Source organism: Podarcis vaucheri, assembly GCF_965113315.1.
Source record: "Podarcis vaucheri genome assembly, chromosome: 9".
Lineage (NCBI taxonomy): Eukaryota > Metazoa > Chordata > Lepidosauria > Squamata > Lacertidae > Podarcis > Podarcis vaucheri.
This window is the reverse complement of record NC_138767.1, coordinates 66220302-66233569: the sequence shown is the minus strand read 5'-3', so window position 1 is coordinate 66233569 and position 13268 is coordinate 66220302. Positions and strand designations below refer to the sequence as shown.

At 42.3% G+C, this 13268-nt stretch overlaps 1 protein-coding gene across 4 annotated transcripts in view; it reads left to right on the top strand.

Moving 5' to 3' along the window:
• PCDH7 (protocadherin 7) overlaps positions 1–13268 on the top strand; it is a 408384-nt gene that overhangs the window by 181220 nt on the left and 213896 nt on the right. Inside the window, exon 2 of one of the 4 annotated variants that reach the window (XM_082238063.1) lies at positions 5310–5418. The exons of 1 other annotated variant lie outside the window; for it this stretch is intronic. In XM_082238063.1, the coding sequence (XP_082094189.1) occupies positions 5310–5418 (109 nt within the window). Of the gene's footprint in view, positions 1–5309; positions 5527–13268 lie in introns of all 4 variants that reach the window. 2 more of the 4 variants (XM_082238062.1, XM_082238061.1) reach the window with 2 other exon arrangements.

The window sequence follows — 13268 nt, the reverse complement described above, 5'->3', positions numbered from 1 at the left end:
ATATCTTCTCTCCACTGTAATCAAGTCAGTCAGCAGGTCAGCTTACATGGAAATAAAATGAAGAGATAAATGTAGCAGCAGCCGTGTCAGAGCACTAGAAATAGCTTGTGAGTCCTGACAATGTAAAGAGAGTAACAAAGCTTCATGGAATTTACTTGTTCCGAACTTTTTTTTTTAATGTGAATTACGTAACTATGCTGAGAGTTTTCTTTTCCATGAATTAGCCAGGCATAAAAAGCAATTCATAGTCTTTCTCCTTCTTTGGAAGTGTTATACCTCCAGTGGGATGTGAGAATTTTCTGTTTGAGCAGCAGGAGCCACACCTCATTTCTTTCTCCATGGGGCTGGAGCACCACTGAGACCTTCCACCATATTCAAACTGATTTAATTAGAAATGGGAGGCATGTTGATATTGATTCATTCAAAGCTCAGTAGCAAATCAACATTACGCCCTCTGAAAAGGAGGGGGCAAGATTGCCGTTGCCTTTTTTCATCACACATTGGAAGGAGCATGGTCCAACAATCATGGTCCAACAAGCGGGAAAGGTAAAGGTAAAGGGACCCCTGACCATTAGGTCCAGTTGTGATGGACTCTGGGGTTGCGGCGCTCATCTCGCTTTATTGGCCGAGCAACAGGAGCTCACCCCGTCGCGGGGATTCGAACCGTCAACCTTCTGATCAGCAAGGCCTAGGCTCTGTGGTTTAACCCACAGTGCCACCTGGCATATTAACAAACTTGGCTGTTCTTTGGTTGCATAGAGTGCTATGCAATCTAAGTGTGTATAAAGCCCTAGATGACTTGGGACTAGGCAAGTCAGAGAATCCCTGAAAAAAATATTCATACATGCCATAAAATTCCTTTGCAAAGTGGTACAGTCAAACCTCATGTTGAAAGGCTGCTGGCAGTAAGTTCTACCTCTAATGTGGGTAGACATGATTTATGAATGAGACCATGCTCAATATGGATGTGCAAAGACCTTTCTTTGTGTGCTTCCTTTCACGGGCCTGGATGGCAACTGCTGCGCATCCTTAATAATGCTGTGGTTTTTGTACCCCAGTGAGATTTATGTGAATATACAATATATCTGCTCATCAAACTGAGATATACATCCCAAATACTACTATGGTGTGTGTGTGTGTGTGTGTGTGTGTGTGAACAATCGTTTAAAAATAAGCCAGAAGCAGGAAATGATGCCAGAGAAACAGAGATGTAAAATAAGAATAATAGGTGTAAGTCCTACTGAACTGATTGTGTTGTATGTAAAACACTGATTTTTCCACATTAGGAACTGGAGTATACCACTGTGCTATGAGAGGAGGCTGGCACATGTACAGTGGTACCTTGGGTTACAAACACCTCAGGTTACAGACTCCGCTAACCTGGAAGTAGTACCTTGGGTTAAGAACTTTATCTCAGGATTAGAACAGAAATCATGCGCTGGTGGCAGCGGGAGGCCCTATTAGCTAAAGTGGTACCTCAGGTTAAGAACGGTTTCAGCTTAAGAACAGACCTCTGGAATGAATTAAGTTCGTAACCAGAGATACCACTGTACTGAAAAAATGTTAGTTATTATGCTGCTGCCTTCATCTCAAAGCAACATGCCCCTCAAACCCTAACACTGACCATCTTTTTGCTGATGTACAGTCTTGACATTCTGAGGAAGGGTTTGTTGCTTGCATTGCGGGTTAAACCACAGAGCCTAGGACTTGCCGATAAGAAGGTCGGCGGTTCGAATCCCCGCGACGGGGTGAGCTCCCGTTGCTCAGTCCTTGCTCCTGCCAACCTAGCAGTTCGAAAGCACGGCAAAGTGCAAGTAGATAAATAGGTACCGCTCTGGCGGGAAGGTAAATGGCGTTTCCGTGTGCTACTCTGGTTCGCCAGAAGCGGCTTTGTCATGCTGGCCACATGACCTGGAAGCTGTACGCCGGCTCCCTCAGCCATTAAAGCAAGATGAGCGCCACAACCCCAGAGTCGGCCACGACTGGACCTAATGGTCAGGGGTCCCTTTACCTTTACTGCTTGGTTTTACTTATATGCTGCTTTCCCACAATGAGCTGTGCCCCAAATAGCTTACAGCAAACATTCAAAATAGAGAAGGAAGGGAATCATGGCCTGCTGGGATTTTCTGATGCAGTCTGTGCTAGAGCCAATGACTGTGAAGGGAAATCCCTGAAGCATTACTATTGGTCAGGCTGACAGGACTGAAGGAAGTATGAGACTTCAGAAGGTACTATTGATTTTGCTTTCTGAAGACCTCTTCATTATTCTGGAAGGTGATAAAAAACACACCCATAACAACAACAAAAACATATGATACTTTTTCAGGGTACAGTGAGGTGTGGCCCCAATTTTAGTCATGGATAAAATGCCATCCGGAAAGTCTCTGAATAGAATGAGGCACATTCATGGGGGGATGGTCAACTCAATGGAATCTGCATATTCATAAGCAGCATACTGTGATTATTTATCTATTTAACTTGTTAGCTGGTTAACACAAACTGAAAAAGTCTCTAAGCAACTTACAGAAATTGATGATGCTAGGGGCAAACAGGCAGAGAGAAGTAGGACATAGAGTCACAGAATTGTAGGTGATGGCTTCATGGAGGGTTTGTTGTTTCTGTCTGTTGTGTATTTTTGCTTGCTGGATCTGTTGGGAGTTGGTGTCCAATGACATCTGGAGCTCCAGGGATTTCTCACCTCTGCCTTAAAATCATCTAGTTGGCTCTTGCTGATAACAGAATGCAAGGCCACATGGACCCTTGGCCTGAACCACTTCAAAACATAAATTTCAGCCACCAATTTCATTCATGGCAGTTAACTGCTCATATGAGCAGTGAAATGTGTGTGAGGAAGTCAAGGGTTTCAGGCAGGGCAACACACACTCCTCCTGAAAAATATGAATAAATCTGCTGCCAGGGTTTGTGAGCTTCCTGTTCACACACTTGACATCCCTTGTGCAAAATAATATCACTGTGGAAGAGGAAGAAAACGAACACTGAGTTCTTTCCCTCAGTTTCTCTTCAGAGTCCACAAAATGCTGACAGGATTCATTGCCAGGATTTTCGCACCATCCCTACCCTTCCCATTTCCAGGAATGCCCTTGGGTGTCAGAGTTCACTGAATGCACTTTTAACAGCATCAGCTATTTGAATTTTGAAATAACACAAGTCTGTAATTATAAGAACCAATGGGTGCTCAATCCGAGTGGAAACGTGTGGTGTCGATTGTGGCGGCCGTAGTTTGAAGCCTTTATTAAGTCAGCTGGCAAAGCATCCAATCTCTCAGCATTAAATTTTATGGCAAAGGAGTGGAGTGACTGAACTGTTTTCTTTTCTCTCCCCCCTTCTGTTATATATCACTTACGTGGTCTAGTTCTCAAAACCACAGCCATTGATCTTTAAAAGGTGTGTGTGTGTGTGTGTGTGTGTGTTTTAGTGTTACTGGTAGCCACACTATACTGTAACATTTATGGGCTCTATAAAATCTTACATCGTTTTGGTCTTTCCTCAGAAGAGCTTTATGCCAGACAGCATGAAAGTTTCATGCTAAACTCGTCTGTGGCCAAAGTCATCCCGAAGAATTCTGCACCTGAGCTGCTTTAATATAGGACAACCTGCAGCTTTACAGAGACCTTCCTCTGTAGCTGCCCTTTCAGGTGGAGACAGATGTGCAATTTTAAATTGTGGTAGGATTGAACACACACATCTTGCATTCCAAGGCATTTGTTTTCAGCACAGAGGAGGGATTCCAAAATGGCTCCCGTCACGGCATGCACAGTGACCCACCATAAGCTCGTGATTCTCCCCAAATATAACCCAAGTGCCAAAAATGCTGATTGCCAGGCAGCACTCAGCTGTGTACTTCACCTAAGGTCGTAAGAAACTCACTTTTGGCTCACAGCATTCATTTTGGTCCCTAACAGAGGAGTCCTAATTCAGCAAAGGTTTGGGGGTGAGCCCCACAGGTGAAAATACATGTCTAGGAATTCACCCGCCACACACTCTCCTTTTCTGGCAGCCATTGCAGCCCCCATGGGGATGCAGCTAAAAATGGTATCCCCTTGGTTATCAACATCACCAGGTATCTGAAGAAGTGTGCATGCACACGAAAGCTCATACCAATAACAAACTTAGTTGGTCTCTAAGGTGCTACTGGAAGGAATTTTTTTTTCTTCCTCATAATGTCTAGAAATCCTCAATCACTTTGTGAGTTCCTCCATCTCAGTTACTGTCAGCCAACAAAGAGGAGCAGGGTTAGGGAAAGTTGCAATATGTTGACCATGAGTAATGATGGGTATTGTCTGAGGAGTTGCACATCTACTGACAGTTATCCATGTGGCTGGTTTCATTGCATGCATGTTCATTACTTGACTGCAATATCAAGTGACGACATGCCTGGGGGGACGGGGGGCGGGTCCTCACAGATCTAACCCCACACACTGAACTTTCATTCCCTTCCCCTCATCACTTTTAACGTAGCGCTTTTCACACAAAGTTTGCACACTCAGCCACTAACTTTCGACTGCTTAACACTCAAGTGTAGAGGAAACCCAAGTTCCCGCCAATTACCCTTGGCACATCCAACACACACTCTGAGAACAGCTGGTGTATTCAGTAACTTCTAAAATGTCTGCAAGGTAGGGTACAGCCACCTTTACACGCCCCAGGGACATTCAAAGCACTCAGCCTTCCAGAAGTCCACTGAAGCTTCATAGTTATCATGGCACCAGTTACAAAGTGTAGTTGTTGAACCAGCATTTAGGTATGGGGGAGTCTACTGTGTTTTGCCTGATTTTTAAATATTATTATTATTATTATTTGCTTGGTTAAGAATGGCTTTCTCGGAGACCCTACCTTTAGGCATAGGCAACCTTTGGCCCTCCAGATGTTTTGGACTACAATTCCCATCATCCCTGACCACTGGTCCTGTTAGCTAGGAAACATGGGAGTTGTAAGCCAAAACATGTGGAGGGCCAAAGGTTGCCTATGCCTAAAGCTAGGGTCTCCGAGAAAGCCATTCTTAACCAAGAAAAAAACATCTGTAGGACTGAAGGTTGCCTATGCCTGCTCTAAAATGTCTGCAGGTAGGGTACATGCCCCAGGGACATTCAAAGCACTCAGCCTACCAGAAGTTCACTGAAGCTTCATAGTTATCATGGCACCAGTTACAAAGTGTAGTTGTTGAACCAGCATTTAGGTATGGGGGAGTCTACTGTGTTTTGCCTGATGTTTTTTGTTTTGCTTGGTTAAGAATGGCTTTCTCGGAGACCCTACCTTTCAAGTGACATTCAGAATCTTTTCTTTTGCAGCCATTTCGTAGAGTGACGTTTTCAGTTGTGAGTCAGCCTCAGGACCCACATCAAGGGTCATTGCAGAGTTGCTATGACAGCGGTCTGGAGGAGTCAGAAACACCAAGCAGTAAGAGTTCTTCAGGGCCGCGGCTGGGTGCCCTTCCACTCCCAGAGGACAACTACGAAAGGACTACGCCGGATGGCAGTGTTGGTGAGGCAGAGCATATGGAAAATGGTAGGGGCATACACAACACCCCCACACACATACTCGATTTACACTAGCGAGTTCAACATGAAGTAGATTTGTCAAGAGGTCAGTGGGAGGAATCATCATCATCATAATGCAAAGGTGATGAAGCATACATTTAGGGCTGGATCCATCCAAATTTTAGGCACTTTTAAGACCCATTTCAATGGGATGATATGTAAACATCGGCACTGAACCTTTAATGGAAATCACTGGGACGTGAATGTGCTTAAGTTTTGATTGGATCATGCTCTTAATATTGACCCGACAAGGTTGATTAAGATGGGGGAGGGGAGAGAAACATGCAAATATAAAGCATATTTAAACAGTATTAATGACACAGTTAAATAAATACATCTAAAAATATCAGCACATAGCCGATGAAACCTATTTAAATTCTTATTTTTTAAAAAAATAATATGTAGACATAATCTCTTTTTAGTTGTGCGCCTTTTATTATTATCCAGGAACTGTATATGTTCAGCATTAGCTAGTAGAAAATAGAAATTCAACTTTCCTTTTAGATTGTTGTCTCTTCCCTGCTTGCATGCACAGGGTTTTCAAAACATAGTGTATGTTGCTTACTTCCTATATTCTGCTCATAGCAAGGGGCGGAGGTTGCAGCATCGGGAGGTGGGAATTGTAAGAAAGGCTGCGATACAAAGGAGTGTGTGTGCTTGTGTGTGTGTGTGGCCATATATTGTTGTCCACTATGGAAGGCAAAGTACCAAAAACATCAACTCTTCCATGGCAGACAATATAGAATCTTCAGCTCCATTTCTGTGCTTACTCACCGGATAATAGCTGGTGGCTGGAGATAGCAATGAGAGCAACTTGCTTAGTCTCCCTTTTGTATCAGAATTTTTGATTTCCATTTTTTCCATAATGGTATTCTGTAATCCCAAATTCCAACAGAGGGACAGATTATTAAAAGAAGAAAAAGTTGTGTGGGTTTATTGTTACCAAGGGTAAAAAAAAAATAAAAAAATTCAATGTGTTTGCAGCAATGTATTTAGTTTCCACACTACTAAATGACTTCAGTATTTCCCCCCAGAATGTTTCATTATTGGTGTGTAGTACGAAGAAAATAGCAATATAATAGCAACAGTTCCCAGTTATTTTTTTCAGTGTGTCTTGAATAGGTCTTAACAATCCATTGCCCCATGCTTTTATTTGCCTAGATCTGAAATCTTTTGAAGTCAATTATATTGATTTCATAGTTATACCCACAGAGTAGGTTATTGAATGCCAGAGTACAAGCTAATAGTACCATGTGAAACAATGCATGTCTAGATGACATTTGTATAGATGTAAGAGCATGAGTGGAATGGTGTATCGGACTTGTTTGGAACCATATATAGAATCACTGATTCCGTCAAAGTATTTGTTTTACTTTCCTTTGGAGATTTTATATCAGCAAATAATTAATTGTTCTCATGGTTTTGTTCCCTTTAAAATAGAAATATCAACACAACAAAAGCAGAACATTTTCTGTGATTCAGGGGGAGGTTTTTCCCATTATACTTCTGAAAAAAAGTATAATAATAATATATATAAGTATAAGCATTAGGGGCACCTCATAACTTTGTAGGTTCTGACTGTGCCATTTTTTTACAAAGAGTCAAGCACCGAGGTGCCATTTTTTTAAAGGACGGAACAAAGATGATTTTGTTGTGGTGCTAAAGATAAACAGCCATGTTTGAAGGCCTCCAATTAAATTGAAAATTAAATTTGTATTTCAAGAACATTGGTTGCAGTTACTTTTTCACCGCACAAATATGTAGGAAATCAGGAGCGAAAAAAATGGTTTATACCAAGTCACACCATTGGAACATACAGCCCATTGAGGTCAACATTGCCTCACAGTGGCTTGCCAGAATTTAAGTTAGGAAACATTTCCAGCCATATCTGAAGATGCCAGGAATTGAACCTGGGATTGTTTGCATTTAAAGAAATATGTTTCCACTGAGCTGTGTCCCTTCCCCAAGATCCTCTTCTTCTTTCTTTTTATCTCTCATAGCTTTTCTTTTCTTTTTTTTAAGTAAGAGTTTAGTGCATTGGGCTGTAGTCTAGTCTTGACCTTGCTTCTGACAGGTCACCATATAATCAGAAGAATCTTTATTTGCATCAGCCACTAGCCATGGCAATAAAAAAAAATGTACTGAAGAGAGAGGTAAAAGCTTAACTATAGAAAATACATTTTGGGGGTTTACATGAATAATAAAATAATAGATTTTATTCTAATTGCTCCCGCTAAAACCCTTGCAGTTTTTGCTGTTGCTTGATCATCTTGTTCTGCAAAAAGAAAGGACACAGGAGCAATGGTTGAGTGACCTGGCATGGACAATAATAGAAGGGTAATGACCTCACTCCTCAAATCTTTATAAAGAGTGCAAGCCAGAAGCACACAAGCCACTGCCATCTCCACAGGGACAAAACCATTTTTCCAGTGGAGTTTTTTGAAATCGACCCTCGAGTACAGCCAAAGGCAGCATATTCAATCTTGCAAAAGGGAAAGCGCGCCTGCATTTTGGAACTGTTAAATTTTGCAAATAGGGTGCCAAAGTGTCAAAATGACTGGGTGGAAAACAATCATACCACAGACAGAATTTCCTTGGTCTGACAAGAGACAAGTAATGCAGTGGTCACAAGGGCCAGAGACCAGTGAAGGGATTCTGAATGAGATGGAATTCAGATACTGGATCAGGCAGGCAGGAACTGATGGCCAGAGCAGAAGATGTAGTCACGGAGCAGCTGGAAGCCAGATATGGGTCTAGTGTCATGTGATGTGATCAATTGCTCAGTTTTATTGACTGGCATAAAACAAAGGTCTGGGGTGGTGCGCTCCACCCGCACACCTCTTCCTCCGTCAGTGCCTAGAATAGGTGTCATTGTCTATAGAATCTGGCTGATATCTTAGAATGCTGGTGGCCCAGGAGTTAAGGCACCAAAGGCACTGGAGGCCTTGGCTTGAAACTTCCTTTCTGTGTCTTATACTTACTTGCATGCTCAGGTGGAAATATGTCCTGCTGAACTCCTTGAGAGTTGCTTCTGGTAAGTGCGCACAGAATTGCAGCCTTAATTGTTGCAGCAATGGTGACTAAGTGTGGCGAACTAGTGAACTAGACACAGATATACATGAACTCAGTGCATAATCATATTTGCTCTGAAATACACGGAAGAGGTGTTGATTCCTGCTCTCCTTAGATGTTACCACCAGTAGAGCTTGTGACTGCACCTGGCTGGTTTTTAAGGCTTTGGGCTATGAGATTAATTGGTTTGCAAAGTCACAGCCTAGGACCCTCGTACCTACGGGAACGCCTCTCCCAGTATGCCCCACGGAGAGCCTCAAGGTCCATAAATAACAACACCCTAGTGGTCCCGGGCCCTAAGAAAGTTAGATTAGCTTCAACCAGAGCCAGGGCCTTTTCAACTCTGGCTCCGGCCTGGTGGAACGCTCTGCCTCATGAGACCAGGGCCCTGCAGGATCTAATTTCTTTCTGCAGGGCCTGTAAGACAGAGCTGGTCTGCCTGGCCTTTGGCTTGGAGCCAATTTGATTCCCTCCCTCTCTTTCTTTTTTCTTTTCCTTCTCCTCCTGCGAGGAGGCTACATTTTAATATCCTAATGTTTCAATATCTTAATGTTGTTTTTAAGTTGTATTCATTCAATTTGTTTTTATTATTGCTTGTTAGCCACCCTGAGCCCGGCCTTGGCTGGGGAGGGCAGGGTATAAATAAAAGTTGTTGTTGTTGCAAAGTTTAATGTTAAACCCAAACCAAGCAAAGAGGTAGTGCTAGAACTATTGCTTCAAGGCCCTCTGTCTGGTTCCCTGTAGCCTCACTTCTCGCAATGAGGGAACCGCCAGAAGGCCCTCGGTGCTAGATCTCAGTGTCCGGGCTGAATGATGGGGGTGGAGACGCTCCTTCAGGCATACAGGACCGAGGCCGTTTAGGGCTTTAAAGGTCAGCACCAACACTTTGAATCGTGCTCAGAAACGTACTGGGAGCCAATGCAGATCTCTCAGAACCGGTGTTATGTGGTCCCGGCGGCCACTCCCAGTCACCAGTCTAGCTGCCGCATTCTGGATTAATTGCAGTTTCCGGGTCACCTTCAAAGGTAGCCCCACGTAGAGCGCGTTGCAGTAGTCCAAGCGTGAGATAACCAGAGCATGCACCACTCTGGCAAGACAGTTCGCAGGCAGGTAGGGTCTTAGCCTGCGTACCAGGTGGAGCTGGTAGACAGCTGCCCTGGACACAGAGTTAACCTGTGCCTCCATGGAGAGCTGTGAGTCCAAAATGACTCCCAGGCTGCGCACCTGGTCCTTCAGGGGCACAGTTACCCCATTCAGGTAGTTAGAGGCAGTCTAGGAGCTGATCAGTTGTGTGATCAACCTCAGCTGCTAAAGAATCTTCTGTTATACACAAGTGGCCCAGGGCCATAGAAAGGTAGCATGAAGATATCCCAAACAAAATTAGCTTGATGTCTAATTTAGCCTCCACTTCAGCACTTTCTGGATGAAAGCATTATATATATATATACATACATGCTATCAGTACTCAAATACATCTTCTCTTTCTTATGGTTTGACTCTTTGTTTCAAATTGCTAGGCAATGAATAAATTAATATGTAGCAGCTTTCCGTTTTGGTAAACAGCTCGAGGTACATGTTTATGTATTTCATTTGCGTCATTGCAGAGGCCGTTTTGTTTCATTTTTTTAAACAGAAGCAATATTCATGTAGGAAAGTGCCATGTGTGAAATGGCATAAAGTGTTTGGATTAGGAGGGTTTAAAAAATATAAAATAAAATAAATCTCACAATTCAACAAGTCTTTCCCACCCATACAGTCAATATGTATCCACATAACAGTGCACACCCAAGCCCCGTTCATCTTGATGGATGCTTTCCTTAATGGAGATGGAGACACATCTCCTCATTGGGATCACTAGTGATGCACAGCTGAAGTGAGGGCAAGAGGAGATTCCCTTGTAGGTATGAAAGATTAACTTGAGCCCTCCAGAAAGTGGGTGACATTGTGATGAAAACTATGCCATACCAAACGGTTCTTCTGCTGTCACTGTCTAGACTTGACTTTTCAGTAGCGGCATGTCATCTGCCTCCAGTAATTTTTGTTGGCACTCGCCTGTAGGTAATGACAGAACAAGAGGCAATGCACTTTTGCTAGTCTGTAAATGTTACATTTGACATTTGAGGGAGGTCCACCCCCCCCAATTTCCCCCCACGCTTCAATTCCAGCTTTTAACCCTGCCCCACCAGCTTCTGGAGTAGATCTGTACTGCATAGTTTCATCTCTTGTATTTAATGGATTATTCTGACATCAAAAGCATGGGATCTGAAACTTGTCAGCCATTCATTTGTCCCATTTAATTGGAGCCTAGGTGATCTGTAACTGCTCTGGGGTAGCATCTTGCATGACTCGCTTTTAATCAGGGACTGCGCTGAATGTTTCATTCAGCTTTCCTACCTTCTCCCCCGTGGGATCTATCTTGCTTTTCTTTTTCTTTTCTTAAGACCCTGTCTGCACTCCTAATAGTTATGACTTCGGATAGTCACAGCTTTCCTTCAACCACTGTTCCATGGCTTTTTCTTAATGATTGATATGGATGCATTTAAACTAGATTTTAGATCATTTCCCTTGCAATAAGCTAAAGCTCTCTCATTCCCCCACTGCATTTTCAATGCAAGCTGTGCATGAGATTGAAAACAAGTTCCTTTTTCCATGTCAGTAAGGGGGGGTCCTTGAGCTCCTTAAAATAGGGATGTCATTATCACAAAGCTGGTTCACAGTGTACTCACCAGATGCATTTCATGAGGACTCCAATGTCCAGACCCACTAAACCCTTGCAAGAAAACACAATTGGACGTTAGCCTGGGCCATTGAAATGGAAGTTGCCATGAACACCAAAAAGCACAACATCTAGAAAAATTCAGATTTTTAAAAGTGTTTCTTTTCTTCAAATTTTTGCATGCATGCTACATTAGAGACTTGAGCCAACAAAGAAACTGATTGTAGGTTTATGGCACTTTTTTGAAGTGCGTGGGAACTTCACAAGTGCTCTACTGTGCTCAGGCTCAACTCCCATTCTTTCAAAGGTGTTTGTGCATGAGAACATCTTGCTAGATTGTATCCATTGCTTCTGTATAACTTCAGGAACATCACAGCTAGGGAGCAGGGGAAAATGTATCATCTCATCATGAATGTGCAGTAGTCTGACCAGACCTGGTTATTCCCAAATTTTTAAGATTTAATAGTAACTTCTTTATATCTCTCCTATCCTCTGACGTCTCTCTGCCTTCTATATAGGAATCTCATTCTATATATTCAGCAGAATCTAGTGGCTCAGCCATCTTGGGACTGCACAGAATACATGTGGAATAATACTTCTTACTTTCACACACATTTAAGAAAAACCTTCCTGCAGAAAGAACACTTTAGGGAGAAGGCTTGCTTGGAATATTTCTCCTCTAGCTTTCCATGGGTCTTCAAGTAATGAAGTCCAACATTTATTGGACAATGGTAAAGTCCCAGGACACCTGTACAATGTGAATCTTCTGTTTTTGTTTTTTTAAATAAAATATTTATTAAAACTTTTTGAAATATAACAGTAAAAATGAAAAAGAAAAAAGAAAAATACAAAATAAAAACAGTTAAAAACATACATTTTTTCTTTTACTTATTTTCTTTTAGCTTATTTCCCGGACCTCCTCATACCTCCCTTTTTTGTATTTTGTATTATTGGTTCAGCAAATCCTTACCATTTAGATTTTAACCCATTTATAACCTTTTTTTTCATATTCTCTTAAATCATTACAGCTGGAAACCCCTTAGTTGCTATCCAACATCATTCTATCATTCATTAATTTTACAATATTTCTGTAGATAGTCTTTAAATTTCTTCCAGTCTTCTTCCACTGACTCTTCTCCCTGGTCTCGGATTCTGCCAGTCGTTTCCGCCAGTTCAATATAGTCAATCACCTTCATCTGCCATTCTTCCAAAGTGGGTAGATCTTGTGTCTTCCAATACTTTGCAATAAGTATTCTTGCTGCTGTTGTGGCATACATAAAGAAAGTCCTGTCCTTCTTTGGCACCAGTTGGCCGATGTGAATCTTCTGAATGCACAAACCCCTTGCTTGTTTGGTCTTGTTCAATGAGTGCACCTAAGATTAGCCATTACTTTTAACATAAACATGTGCACTTTTAAACACTACCATATGCATGAGGAAGAAGATGTTTAAATGATGTGTAGTGATACCTGTCCCATGATACTATGCTTATTGTTCCTTTAAATTGTCCAACATCATTGGGTAAATATTATTTATATCACACAATAGGAGTCATAGGGCGGCACCTCCATCTAAAATTAGTCATGAACATACCCTCCAACAGTCCTCTGATGAATCTTGTGATGTCCTATTCAGTAACACAACAACAACAATTTTATTATTGACACCCGCCCATCTGACTGGGTTGCCCCAGCCACTCTGGGCTGGTCTAACATATATTAAAAAACATAATAAAACATAAAAAACTTCAACTGCCTTCTAAAAGTTTTATAGTTACTTATCTCCTTTTCTCCAGGGTAGCATAACTCCATACCCTCCAACCTTTCTCCAATGACAATAGGGACGTCCTACAGAAAAGCGGCACATTCTGGGGTCGAATCAGAAACCAGGACAGCTTCTGTAAGTCTGGGACTGTCCCTGGAA